We start from the raw sequence: 14,694 nt of genomic DNA on the forward strand, positions 1-14,694 counted from the left end.
CTTACCCAGAGGTGACAATGCCCACAGTGGGCTGGGCCCTCTGAAATCATTAATCAAGAACACGCCTCATGAACTTACCTACAGGCCGATTGATGGAGGCATTCTCTCAGTTTAGAATCCCTCTTCCTAGATGACTCCATATTCTGTCAAATTGACAAAAACTAACCAGCACACTCTCTGTCCATCCTGGTCTTGAACATATGGGCTCAAGGGATACCCTTGCCTCATGAATAGTTGGAACTACAATTGAATGCTACTGTTTGTCAAACCTAGGGCCTCACACATGCTACTGAGAACACTGTGCTACCCAGCCATACTTGAAGTTTTATGAAATATATGTTTGGTAGTTTTTTGTTTTCTTTTTGAGACAGGGTTTCTCTGTCCTGGAACTTGCTCTGTAGACCAGGCTGGCCTCAAACTTACAAAGATAATCCAGTATTTCCTGGTGTTCAATGTGTAGAATTCTAAGCATCTCTGAAGTGTGTGTGTGTGTGTGTGTGTGTGTGTGTGTGTGTGTGACTGATGGTTGGCAGCACTGATGGTTGGTAGCTTCAGGATGAGAATGGTCTTCAGAGAGAGCAGGTGGGATGAGAGGGTTGGGAATTTCAGCTCATCCAGCCTCCAGAAAGGGGAGAGGACTGAAGGTTAAGTTGATGGCCACTGAGGTAGTTAGTCATGCCTATGTATAAATCTGGAGGGATGAAGCAAGAGGATCGGATGTTCCAGGCCAGCTTGGACTGTGAAAACAAAAGCAGAAAAGAGGGGACAGGTTTGGAGAACACCGAGGTTGCTGAGCACATGGAGGCTTTTAGAAAGTGAATTGAGCCCATGAAAAGGTTTGTGGGAACCCTGATTTGTATCAGTTTCTCCAAAGCACAGGTGTGGTGCACTAAGTATAGTCTTAGGATTTAGGAGGCTAAGGCAGGAGGATGGAGTTCAAGGCCACCTGGTCTCAGAACAAAGCAGCACAACCTGGAGGTGCTTGGGGGTGCGGCAGGGGCCAGCCTTGGGACTGCTGCCCTCGTCCTTCCGGTTCTGACTTCTCCAGGTAGACCCTGCCAGTACTCAGCTAGATTAAAGGCTGTCACTTGCTGTCCCCTGGAAAATTAGTCACTTGTTGGTGGAGAGAAATCTCCATACCTTTTTAGGATCATACAAATCTGTGGTGATTGTTACTTAGAGTGCAGGAGGAAAAGAATTTGAATATTTTTTTTCCTGTATTATCAGATTATGTTTATTAAGTCATGTCATCTTCCCAAAACCCCTCTAAGTATGACAGCTTCATGGATGAAGAGATTGAGGCAGGCGAGGAGAGAAATAACATGCCAAGACTTGTCTAGTCAGTACATGGTGAGGCCTCATACTCTAGTTCTCTGCCCAAATTCAACCTCGACGCTTCCCCCTTCTGGTTATTTATTCGTGGACACTGTGGTGCTGGAGACGACACACGGGGCTTGGGGATGGTAGGGCTGTGCTCCATCACTGAGCTGTAGCCCAGCCCCCTCCTCCTGACACAACACTGTAGAAGGGGAACTGAGCTTTGGAGAAGCTAAGTGACACATCTTGGTCCCATGGCTAAAGTCTGAGCATGTAGCCGCCCTGTCTCTCCACTTGGTGTACGTGGGTGGAGCCTTGTCCTTACCCAAACCCCGCCTGCAAAGCCTTTCAGAGCGTCTTCAGCCCTAGAAACTATCCTGAGCAAGCTCCGGCCCATCAACAGTGACCAAGTGAGATGGCATTGGTCACTGATTCCCAATGTCCTCCATTGGTCCTGATCTCCCTGCCACCATTGTCCCCAGCTCTATGGCCTTTTAAAACTCAGTCTGGCATCCAAAACCTAGTCTTTCTTTTTAAGAAAATTAAAGATGTTTATTATTTCATGTGTATGGGTGTTTTGTCTGTCTGTGTGTCTGTGCACCACATACCTGCCTGGTGCCTGAGGAGGCCAGAAGAGGATATTGGATCCCTTGGGATTGGAGTTACAAATGGTTGTGAACTGCCACATGGTCATTGGGAATCAAACCCAGGTCCTCTAGAAGAGTAGCCAGTGCTCCTAATCACTGAGTCATCTCTCCAGTCTGTGAAACCTAGTCTGTCTGTCTGTCTCTCCCTCCCTCCTCCGGTTTTTCTTCCTTCCTTCCTTCCTTCCTTCCTTCCTTCCTTCCTTCCTTCCTTCCTTCCTTCCTTTCCTTCTTTTTTCCTTCCTTCCTTTCCTTCTTTTTTCCTTCCTTCCTTCCTTCCTTCCTTTCCTTCTTTTTTCCTTCCTTCCTTCCTTCCTTCCTTCCTTCCTTCCTTCCTTCCTTCCTTCCTTCTTTCCTCCTACCCCATTTCCCCCTCCGCCCCCCTGCCCTTCTGAAACAGGGTTTCTCTGTGTAGCCCTGGCTGTCCTGGAACTTACTCTGTAGACAAGGCTGAACTCAGAGATCCACCTGCCTCTGCCTCCCTAGTGCTGGGATTAAAGGTGTGTTCCACCATCATCCGACAAAACCTATTCAAAAGAAATTTCAAAGCTCTCTGTGAGACTACATAAAAAAACAAAACAAAACAAACTTTCCAGTGTTCTTTTTTATATATATTTTATGTGTATGAGTTATGTGTATGTATGTGTGATATGTATTATATGTTTTGCCTACATATATGTGTACCATGTCTGTGCCTGGAACCCACAGAGGTCAGAAGAGAGCATCAGATGTCCTGGAACTGGAGTTACAGATGGTTGTGAGTGTCTATGTGATTTCTGTTTCCAGAACCCTGGTCCTCTGTAAGAACTGCAAGTGCTCTTAACCGCTGAGCCATATCTCCAGTCCCTAGAGTTTGTATTTTATCTTGTTTTTGAGACAGGTTCTCATGTATACCTGGCTTCCAGCTCTCTCTATAGCCTAGGGTGGCCTTGGGCTTCTGACCTTCCTGCTTCTCCTCCTCAGTTGTGGGATCAGAGGTGTATGAGGGAAACGTGGTGCTGGGGATGGAACACAGAACCTCACACATATTAGTAAACACTATCAACTGGGGAACCCCCTCAGCCTGCACGAGGACTTTTACTCTGATGTCGAAGGCCAGGGCTCAGGGAAGGATTTTTCTTCATTGTCTGTGCCCAGAAGAGAGGCAGTCCTTCCTTAGTCTCCAGCCTCGGGCAGGAAGCTCCACTTCAGCTCTGTGCTGTTCCCGGGGCCTCCGTCTCCACCTCTGTCCCCAGTCAAGTATTCAAACTTCTGTTCTTGGGACTCTTGCAAACCTCGTGAGCTGCTTGACCACACATTTCCCTGCTCACCCATTATGGTGGCTTTGATTTCTTAATTTCTGGCATCATGAGGATTCTGCTTTTGAGCTCAATTATTAAAAAAAAAAAATGGCTTAGGGTATGACTCGGTGCCGCAGTACTCACGTAGCATGGGAGAAACCTGGAGCTCCACTCCCAGGCTTCAAAACTCAAACCACTAAAGAAAGGCTCCTTGTTAGATTCACATATGCAGGTTTAAGGGTTCAAACCTCCGGCATTTCCTTGGGCTTCCATCTCAGTGGCAAAGCCGCCGGCATTTGCCGGAACACCCATTCTTCCAAGTAGCCCCTCTCATGCACAGAATTCCCTCTCTGCTGCCCACCACCCAGCCTGCTTCATTTTAGCTCTTGCCTGTGAGCTGGATGGGCTGCCTCACCTCTGTAATCCCAGCACATTGAGAACCCGAAATTTTCTCCAAGTCTAACTCAAGAACTGAGAGTGGTCCAGGCCCTGTCCAAAACTAGAAGCATGGAACAGTAAGTTGAGCCGCTTTGAGACGTGACTCCTTCATAGGGAGGTCTCTACATACCTAAGGTAGAAGCTTAAGAGGCTAAGGTAGAAGGACTGGCCAGAGTTGAGAGGCTAGCCTGTGCTATCCAATGAGTTCGAGGTCAGCCATGCTGGAAGCTCGTCAGGGACTCAGAGATGAGAAGGAAGGGGAAGTGGATGTGGAATGCTGGGTTGTGAGAAGTACTCCTTGCGGGTACCATGTATTCAGGGCAGAGGACAGAGACACTTTGGTGGGCTCTGTCGTCTAGGGGTGCTATGGTTGGAGCTGAGCTCTGCTGACGGTAGCTCGGTAGCTTGGTGCCGACTGTCAGGATTTCAAACACCAGCTCCTCCCCTCCCCGGCTCAGTGCTTCAAGGTCTCCATAGGGCAGTTTCCTGATCCGAAAACAAGGACAGCAGTGATGGTTTCTTTTGGAATTAATCTTTCTAATGTTTTGTGGTGCTGGAAATCAAACTTCAGGTCTTGCTCATGCTAGGGAAGGAAGCACACTAACCACCCAACCCCTGAGGGGGTGATGTGAACATACCTGACGGTAGCACAGTAAGCTCTAACATGAACTATTATTATAATCTGGCCTTTATGGAGGTTCCATTGTGTACCAGGAGCCAGAAATCACCAAAGCATTATGTAGAGACCTCCCTATGAAGGAGTCACGTCTCAAAGCGGCTCAACTTACTGTTCCATGCTTCTAGTTTTGGACAGGGCCTGGACCACTCTCAGTTCTTGAGTTAGACTTGGAGAAAATTTCGGGTTCTCAGTGTCTCTCCCTGCATCCCTAAGCTTGCAGTTACTTCCCAGGTAGGTCCAGAGTTGGGAAAGGGAGGTAGAGGGGTTAAAGTTTCATTTAGGCCTGCTGGGCACTGTAGCCCTGCTGCTTGGCTCCATAGTTTAATGTCAGCCTGGCTAAGAGAGTAAGAATCTACCTCTAAAAGAGAAAACAAAAAGGAAAGTTTGGGGCTGGAGACATGGCTCCGTGCTTAAGAGGGCTTTTGACTGCTCTTGCAGAGGACCGGCGATGGATTTCCCACACGGAGGCTCTCAACACCTGTAACCTCAGTTCCGCGGGTTCTGATGCTCTCTTCTGACCTCCACGGGCACTGCATGCATGTGGTACACAGAAAAACACGCAGGCAAAACACCAGACACGCCGGGCAGTGGGTGGCGCATGCCTTTAATCCCAGCACACGGGAGGCAGAGGCAGGCGGATCTCTGTGAGTTCGAGGCCAGCCTGGTCTCCAAAGCGAGTTCCAGGAAAGGCGCAAAGCTACACAGAGAAACCCTGTCTCGAAAAGCCAAAAACAAACAAAAACAAACAAACAAACAAACAAACAAAAAAACCAAAAACACCAGACACTTAAAAACAAAACCAAATCTTTTTATAAGGAAAAAAAATTTCCTCTCTGTCTGAAAGTTTGATAAATAAAATCTCTTGACAGATTACCAAGAGAAAAATCATTTTAATTATGTGCACATGCATGACAGTCACACAAAAAAGTGGTGAGGCCAGAGTGACGTGGTGCACGCCTTTCATTTTATTACTTGGAAGGCAGAGGCAACCAGATCTCTATGAGTTCAAGGACAGCCTGGTCTACATAGTGAGTTACAGGAGAGCCAAGGTTATATAGAGATCTTGTCTCAAACAACAACAAAAGAACAAGAACCCTTTTTTTAAAAAGTGGGTGGGGGCAGATGACTGAAGTTTATGTATTATCCTGAGCTACAGAGGAAACGGGCTTGGGACTTCTTGGGGAAGTAGAGGCAAGCCATGTGAGGTCCCAGAAAATGCTTTTGTCTCACATCACCTGTTAACTTTTCATTTTCTTGTCTTGTCTGTCCTTCCTTCCCTCTTATTTCCTTCTCTCTTCCTCCCTTCCTCCTCCCTCTCCATCTTGACACAGTCTTCCTATTTAGCCCAGGTTGGTCTCGAGCTCATGATCCCTCTGTCTCAATCTTCCTTGTGCTGGGATTACAGGTGTGCTGCACCACTTGGCCTTACTGTGGACAAGCCTAAAGTGCATTTCCTTTACAGAGGTTTCTTCTACAGAGGATGACTTTCCAGAGCTTCATATTCATCTGCATTTCTATAAATAGTCACCAAAAAATATGTCAAAGAAGTACGCTGCAGGGCGGCATATTTTGGTCTGCATCGGGGCATATAGTCGAGCTTGGCTACTGAGCAGAGCTGGAAGACCCAGGAAAAGAGCCCCACCTGCTGGTGGCTGTGTGTCTTTAATCCTGACCAGGGCTGAGTCACTTGGAGCATCTGAGGTGCTTTTGAGTTGAGGCAGGTGTTCGAGGGTTGTCACTGTTGTATGGTAGTAGCGGTGTCCTGGATGGACTGTGGACAGCAGTCAAGATGCCATTCGGAACTGTGGTGGTGGTGCACACCTGTGACCCAACACTCACAAGGCTGAAGCAGCAGAAGGATCTGGACCAGGCCAGCTGGAACTACATAGTGAGACTTGTCTAAAAAAAGGTGTGTGTGTGTGTGTGTGTGTGTGTGTGTGTGTGTAGTCATCTAAATGCAAGTCTCTGGAAACTCCTGTGAGGGATTATCTGGAGTGGGAATAGCATCCCGGATAAAGATGAGGAAGAAGGAAACTCTGCTTTTTGTCTGCTGCCTTCACTCTGCTGGCAAGCTCATCATCCACCCTGCTCCCGGGCATCACCACGCTGATGCCCAGAGCCGACTTCCTGGGCTTCCAACATAGACTGAGTGAGGATCAGCAGCTCTCCAGAAACCCTCCAGGCCTTCAGCACCAGATTGGGATTGCTGAGACATCCAGCCTCGCAGACTGAGTGACTATTGTTTGATTACCCAGACCATATTATGTAAGCCAAACTAATTAATCTCATATATATATATATATATATATATATATATATTATATATATATATATATATATTCTGAAGCCTTTTGAGACTATAATATTCTCTGCTGCAACCTTGACAGAAGAATTCATCCCATCAGCTCCGTTTCTCTGGAGAATCTTGACTAATACACTGGCCTAGCATGCATGAAGCCTTAGGTTTAACCTCCAGCCCTTCACAATAAATTAATAAATTGTCTGCAAGATGCCTCAGTGGGTAAGGGGACTTGCTGCAGAGCCATGTCACAAGCACCTTATGCTGGAAACATAAAGATGTTTGTGTCTTTTCAGTAACAGAACTTACTGAGGAACATTAAATTCACTAATGTCAGTGGTTTTAATGGCAGGAATTTGAAACATAAAACCCACCTATTTTAGATCCAGCCAAGGTGAATGCAGGTTCTTTTATTCCAATCATAATTACTAGTATCAGCTCTCACAGGACACAGCATTCAGTAAATTATATCTACATACATATATACAGTTTACAGAATAAATACAAAAGGTTGCAACAGAGTCCAAAAGGTTCCAGAAGTGGTGGGGTGGTGGTGCACGCCTTTAATCACAGCACTCAAGAGGCAGAGCCAGGCAGATCTCTGTGAATTAGAAGCCAGCCAGGTCTACAGAGTGAGATCCAGGACAGGGGCCAAAACAACACAGAGAAACCCTGTCTCAAAAAAACAAAACCCCAAAACCAAAGCAACAGCAACAGCAAAAGGTTTCAGAAGTGAGTCTGAAAGAGAGCCTGTATTGATAACTAACCAGACCAGTGAGAGGAAGGAGTGGCTGAAACCAGGGGTCGAAGGCAGGAAATGGTGACTTTAAGCCCAGGTGGGACAGGCAAACAGGTGTAGGGGAAGGCAGTTGCATAGGACAGGGCAACAGGGGGACACGGAGTCAAGCTGAAGCTCCAGGGAATACTCATCAGTCCATGATGTACCTGTCAGGCATCAGGTGACAGGCACCATCACAGTGTTAGGTGTCCATCACCTTATGGGCTCCGTGTGAGGGAGTTATACTCTTTCCTTGGTCTGGCCTGTCTGATAAGCTCTTGGACCTGGTTTCCCCAATATGATTTTTAAATTAAAAATTCATTTATTTTGTGTATGAGTGTTTTGTCTGCATATATGTCTGTGTACCGTGTGCATGCAGTGCCTGAGAAGATTGGAGCTTCTGGAACTGGAGTTACAGACAGTTGTGAGCTGCCATGTGGGTACTGGGAACTGAACCCAGGTCCTCTGGAAGAGCAGTCAGTGCTCTTAACCGCTGAGCCATCTTCGCAGCCTCTGATAACATCTTTTAGTGAAACACAAAGTCATCTGTAGCAGGCCTCCTTTTGGGCCACCAACCAGCTCCCAAATCATGACACGGAGATTTATTACTAGTTAGGAATGCTCAGTCTTAGCCTATGCCTGTCCCACTGGCTCTTCTAACTTCATTTAACCTGTTTCTCTTCATCTACGTTTTACCTTGGGGCTTTTTACCTTTCTTTCCTTCTGTATGTCCTACTTCTCTGCTTACTCTGTGTCTGGCTGCCTGGTGGCTGCCTGGCTGGCCCTGGGCATCTCCCTCTCTTTCTCTCTCTTTCTCTCTGGAGCCTGGATTCTCCTTTTATTTATTCTCTCTACCCACCATCCCTGCTTATCCCTCTACTGCCTAGCTATTGGACATTCAGATTTTTATTAGACCAATCAGGTGCCTTAGGCAGGCAAGGTGACACAGCAACACATCTTTACACAATTAAACAAATGCAACACATCTTCATATACTTAAACAAATTCAGTATAAACAAATGTAACACATCTTTGCCTAGTTAAAATAATATTCCACAATAGTCATCTTAACTTCAAAGAAAAAATTGTTTTTATGTGTGTCTACGTGTGTGTGACTGCTTGTGTGTCTATGCACCGTATGCATGAAGGTACTCACAGAGGCCAGAAGAGGGCACTGGATACCCTGCAAACTGGAATGTCAGGTGGTTGCCAAAGCTGCTATGTGGGTGCTGGGAACTGAACCTGGGTCTTCTGAAAGGGCTCTTACCTCACTGAGGCATCACTCCAGGTCTGTCCATCATCTGAACTATATCATGGTAAATGGGGAGACAAACTCTATTAGCTAATTGGCTTTGTGGGGGCAAGAGTAATACAAGGAACCTAATTTATGACAGTGGAAGGAGAATGTCGGAACAAGACTACTGTGGAATAATCCTTCTGTGCACCGTGTAAATATATGTTGCTATAATTGGTTTAATAAACAATCTGACTGGCCAATAGCTGAACAGGATAAAGTTAGGCAGGAAAGTCAAGCTGAAAACCATGGGATGAGGAAGGGCAGAGTCAGAGGAGTTGCCAGTCAGATGTAGAGGGAGCAGGGTGTGTACAAAATGAGGTAAACAAGGCATGAGCCAATGACAGCTACATAGATTAATAGACATGGGTTATTTTAAAATGATAAGAGTTAGCTAGTAACAAGCCTGAGCTATTGGCTGAGCAGTTATAGTTTATATTAAGCCTCTGAGTCAGTTATTTGAGAAATGGTTGCCAGTTATTTGGGAGCAAATGGTCAGGACAGGAAACTTCTGGCAACACAAGACCACCTCTGAATCTAGGCTTTGACCCTCTCACTTGAACCAGATGCCTGCATTTCAAAGACAAGGCTCTTCTATGAATTGCTGAGTTGTGAAAAAGCAAGGGATTTATTAAGACTTCAGGAGTAACATATGCACAAACATGTTACTGACTGGCAGTATTTACATTTTCCCAATTGATGCTCTACATGCAGGAAGGTATTGACCAGCAGACAATAGATCAGCAGTAGGGACCCCTCTCTCAATTTTGAAGTTGTTTCTTTCCCCAAACTAGCTATTCATGCATCATGTTGTGCTGGCCAGGGGCAGCACAGCTCCTAATCAGCCTGCAATCGCTCTGTAGTAAACTGTGTTGATGAGTGGCCCGGCTCTGTAGGCTAGGTGTAGTAAATGCGAGGCCTTTATCAGAAGTAACCCCACTATAAATTGAGGAGCATCGGTATTTCAAAGAACAGGAAAGGGAGGAGCTCGAAGCCTCTTCTCTTTGCAACAGGAAAGAAGTGAGCTTTTTTTTTTTTTTTTTTTGAGACAGGGTTTCTCTGTGTAGCTTTGCGCCTTTCCTGGATCTCGCTCTGTAGATCAGGCTGGCCTTGAACTCACAGAGATCCACCACCCGGCTCTGCCTCCCGAGTGCTGGGATTAAAGGCGTGCGCCACCACCGCCCGGCTTATTTTAATTTGTACTCGCCCTAAAACTTGTTTCTGAGTTGTGCTGCGCTAAGGTATATGTTGTGTTGATAATTGAGTTTGTAGAGGATGTCCGAGGTGACATGTATGAAAGTGTTTAGTGTTGAATGGAACTCCTGTCACAAAGAGGTTGAGGAGACAAAGGGATATTAACGCCCGAAGACATAGGCCTTAGTCCTCAGCTTCTAATGTTCCGGCCAACCGGTTTATCCCGTCACTTCCGAGTACGAGGACTACAATTCCCAGGATACCCCAAGCCTTCCACCAACCAGGAAGACGGATTTCTCCAAAGGGCGGGTCCTGGGGGAAGGCTGGGTCTGGAGGAAATTTAGCCAATGGGTGAGCTGTACAGAATCGAAACCTTCTTTGATTGCGCCGAAGAGATTGGAATCTTTGGCGCCTTTGTTTTAGTGGAGGGCGGTAGATAGACGGGTAAATTGACCAATGAGAAGGTGGGTAGGCGGACCCAGAGCGTGTGGGCGGGGAGAGGTTCTGACTGGCAAGCTGTTCGCCCAATGAAAGGCAGGGTCGCTGGTGCGTGCCCGGCGAGGCTGTGGAGGCCGGTGTGTCTAGAAGCTGTGTGAGAGAGATGGCGGAACCCGGGAGGAGACGGGGTCCGAGGTCCCGCGGTGGCGGCGCCGGCCGAGGCGCTCGAAGAGCCCGGGTCGCCCGTGGCCGGCGTCCTCGCGCCCCGCAGTCTCTGTCCCGGCTCATTCCAGACACGGTGCTTGTGGACTTGGTCAGTGACAGCGACGAGGAGATCCTGGAAGTCGCCGCGGACCCGGTAGAAGCGCCCGCCGCCCGGCCCCCGCGCCGGCCGCACATGGGCAGGACAGCGACAGCGACAGCGACAGTGCAGGGGCGGACGAGGGGCCTGCAGGAGCCCCTCAGACCTTGGTCCGGCGGCGGCGCCGGCGGCTGCTGGATCCTGGCGAGGCACCGGTGGTTCCTGTGTACTCCGGGAAGGTGCAGCCAGGTCCCCAAGGAGGGCTGTGAGGGAGGGCTAAGGCTGGCGTGGTGGGTTCGGCTCAGGGCGGTGGGATGTGTGTGTGTGTGTAGGTGTCATGGATACCTTTAGGTTGGAGATGCGAGGGGCTTCGGGTATGGTGGAAGTACGCCGATGCCTGGGATTGTAGTCTTCAGCAGAGGGAGGCTGAGCGACGAGGTACCAGAGGATTCAGAGGGGATTTTTGGAAGGACTGGGGACTGGTGGTATTGGGCGCATGCTGGATTTTGAGGTTGGAGCCAGTGTTAGGGAATCCGAAGAGTTGGGGTATTTATTGGGGGTGGGGGTGGGAGGGAGCGTGTATGGGGATTCCGAAAGGACCGGGGGTTTCCAGAACCCAGGGTCCTTAGGTTTTCGGGTGAGCCAGGTGGCTGGGGCTAGCAAAGTGGTTAAGAAGGGGGAACTAAGCCTGCATCCTCAAGTGCCGTAAGGAAACGGCGTGGGAAGAGGGTGCTGCGCTTTTGGATCATGAGGAAGCTGGACTCCGGATGCCCTTCAGAGGTTGGACTCCTTAGGGAAGACGTAAGAGCTGTTGTGGGGGAAGAACCATCCCCAGCTTGAGTAGAGTAGACGAGATGTGAGACCCACCTTCTCCCCCTTTTGTCTTTGTAGGTACAAAGCAGCCTCAACCTCATCCCAGATAATTCATCCCTCTTGAAACTTTGCCCCTCAGAGCCTGAAGATGGTAAGGGTGGGCTTGTAGGGAGAGTCTGTCCAGCACTGACTTCTCTGATCTTCCAGAGTTTACATCCTTGCAGTCAATGTCTTCTCTCTCAGTTTCTCTCTGCCTCAGTGGAACCTAGGGTCTGGAGAATGGTGCCCAGGTGCTGTCCCATTGAGGCACATCCCTGATTCTAACTGGGATTGGGAGAAGGGACTCCTGTATCTGACCTAGGGAAAGGTTCTGGTCCAGAAAGGAGCTGGTTTATTAATCAGAAGACACAGGACTTTACTTAGCAGCGATGCCCACCCCTCCCCCCTTCAGCTCCTCACAGGCATATATGTTAGTGTCCAGGTTTTGAAGTACCTCCCCCAGTCATCCGCTGGTGCTGTCATAATAGGGTGGACATCATGTTACACCAGAACTCCTACAGTGTTCCATTCCTTGGGAACACTGTGGAGCCAGAGAGTGTTCTTGAATTTTATCAGGACTGCCCATTCTTTATTCTTCCCCGTTGATAGGATTTTTGCAACCCTTTGTAAAGGCCAGGAACTAAGAGTTAAGGCTAATGGCAGGGGGTGGGGGGGGGTGGGGGGGGTGGAGGGGGTGGGGAGGTGGGGTGGGTGGGGGTGGGGGGTGTGACCCAGACCAAAGACCTTGAATCAAGACTTCTTTCTGTTAGGTGGGAGTGTGGTAGGCTGATAAGAACAGCCTTTGGAGTCATGTGGCCTGTGTTTGAATCTTTCATAACTGTGGACTTTGGGCAAGTTTTCCTCTTCAGGAAGATGGGGATGGTAGTGGACCTATCTCAAACGTTTTTCTTGTTGAGAATTAAAGGGACTCTGTAAATTTATTTCCATGCACATGGTTTAGGATAGCACCTGGAATGTCGAAGTGCTAGGTAAAAGATGCCTGTGTCTTGATGTGGTGCGGGCGTCTCTGGAAGGTTTTTAGAAATGTCTGCTTGGAGTTGAGGAGATGGCTCAGTCGGAAAAAGCACTTGCCACATGAGCCTGATGACAGCAGCATAAAAAGCCAGATGAGGTGGTGTACATCTGTAATGGTGCAGGACAGGAGGAGATCTGCTGGACGCCATGCACCCAGTGGCAGACATACCAGGGGAGACCCTTTTATTTTTGGTAGAAGGTATATAGGAGAGAACCTATTCTATGACACGAACACCCAATGCCTCCACCCCAGTAAAATAAATCTTGCAAAACAGGATCTCAGTCCTGCAGTAGCTGCTGTATTTAGTTAGGACAGTGCTTTCACACTCAGCATCATTGACAATTTAGACTTGAAATTCATTGTTGTGGGTATTCTTACAGATGTTTTAGGAGCATCCTGACCTCTAGTCTTTAGATGTCAGTAGCATGCTCTGACCCTTTCCTCTGTGTTGTGAAGTCAAAATCACTTCAGACACTGAAGACATGCCATTTGGGAGGAAATTTGTCTCTGTTGAGAACTACCACGTAGGGTTTGTTATCATAGTTTTACTTGCTCAGTATTTATTTTGTGGTGTCGAGAACTGAATGAAGAGCACGTTTCATACTGCCTAACATAAGAAATGTAAGTTCAAGTGAGTGATGTAATAAAATATAAATAGGGCTGGGGAGATGGCTCACTTGTGAAGTGCTTGAACAAGCCTGAGAATGAGCTCAACCCCAGAATCTACAATGGAAGGAAAGAGCCAACTCCCAAAAGTTGTCCTCTGACCTCCATATTCATCTCACACAGACACAGGATTCAAAAACAAAAGCATAGTAAATAAGTCAACAAAAGCACCCCGCGAGGACTTGTCTAGTATTGAGAAGTACTGCCTAGGGCTGGGGTGATGGCTCGGAAAAGTGCTTATGGTGTGAGCCTAAGGACCCTGCATTTGAGCCCCAAAACCCAGGGAGAAAAAAGCTGAGCATGGTGGCATACACTGAGAGTCCCAGCACTGGGGAGGTGGAGACAGGTGGATCCTTGGTGTTAGCCAGCTGGTCTAATCAGCTAGCCAGGCCAGTGTAAGATCCTGTTCTCAAAACTAGATGGCTGGTACCTAAGAAATGACATTGGTGGTTGACTTCTGATCCAAACATGTATACATACACACTCTAACATGCACTTATACATGTGTACACATGCATTCAAAGTGCTATGTGTGTCTATTTTTTTTTTTTCCCTCCTTTGTTTATTAATGGGATTGAAATCAGGGCATCTGGATGCTAGGCTCTATTACTGAGCTATACTATATCCACTCCTCTTGCCTCACCATTTTTAGAACAAAACTCTTTTTGTGTGTGTGTGTATAGCTTTGTGCCTTTCCTGGATCTCGCTCTGTAGACCTCGAACTCATAAAGATCTGCCTGCCTCTGCCTCCCAAGTGCTGGGATTAAAGGCGTGCGCCACCACTTCCCGGCTGAACAAAACTCAAAAGAACAAAAATCCCAGGGTCTCTGTGGCTTATGCTGGCCTCCAACTCCTGACTCTAGCTCAGCCTCTCCAGTACCAAGATTTGCATGTGCCCACACCTGACTCCTTGGCCCTTCCTAAAGCCTTTGAGTTGTTTCTTCTCGGCCTCCCTGCCATCTCTTAACTAACCCTTTCCTCTTTCTCCTCTGCCCCTAGAGGCAGATGTGACAGATTGTGGCAGTCCTCCTCCTGAGGATGACCCAAATTCCAGGTTCCCCTGGAAGAAGAAGCTGAGGAATAAGCATGAAAAGAAGAGATGAAGATGGAAGAGTTTCCGTGAGTGAGGCTGGGACATTAGGCCCTGGGAGCAAAGAAGGGCATTGGAAAGATAAGCTGAGGAGGCAGGACTTTGGGGTGGCTCTTGAAAGGCTAAGAAGGGATGGAAGGTGAGACTCAGATGTCATAGAGGTGGCTTGTCCTGAACGGACACTGGGCCTTCTAGACCATCCTTTGGAATGGAGGTGGAGATATGGGATGTGGTCAGACTCTAGCTGTCCCTGTCCACTCTGCTTCTCATTCCTTGTCTGTAAGATGGGGCTAGTCATGCTGCTTGAGCGTCCTCGAGGAGCTGGCAGCAAGTGCTTGGTGTCTGCTGGATAGTTGACATTTTCCTGGAGAGTGACTTAATCCTAAAC

At 47.9% G+C, this 14,694-nt stretch overlaps 1 protein-coding gene across 1 annotated transcript in view; it reads left to right on the top strand.

Annotated features, from left to right (window-relative positions):
- Positions 1 to 10,216: 10,216 nt before the first annotated feature.
- The window catches only part of LOC114700307 (nuclear factor of activated T cells 2 interacting protein), a 22,434-nt gene continuing 17,956 nt past the window's right edge, over positions 10,217 to 14,694 (top strand). The window contains 3 exon segments of the mRNA XM_037210757.1: positions 10,217 to 10,744; positions 10,747 to 10,901; positions 11,554 to 11,626. Of these exon segments, the coding sequence (XP_037066652.1) occupies positions 10,525 to 10,744; positions 10,747 to 10,901; positions 11,554 to 11,626 (448 nt within the window). The 5' untranslated portion in view covers positions 10,217 to 10,524.

This window comes from Peromyscus leucopus, chromosome 1 (assembly GCF_004664715.2).
Source record: "Peromyscus leucopus breed LL Stock chromosome 1, UCI_PerLeu_2.1, whole genome shotgun sequence".
NCBI classification, from domain to species: domain Eukaryota; kingdom Metazoa; phylum Chordata; class Mammalia; order Rodentia; family Cricetidae; genus Peromyscus; species Peromyscus leucopus.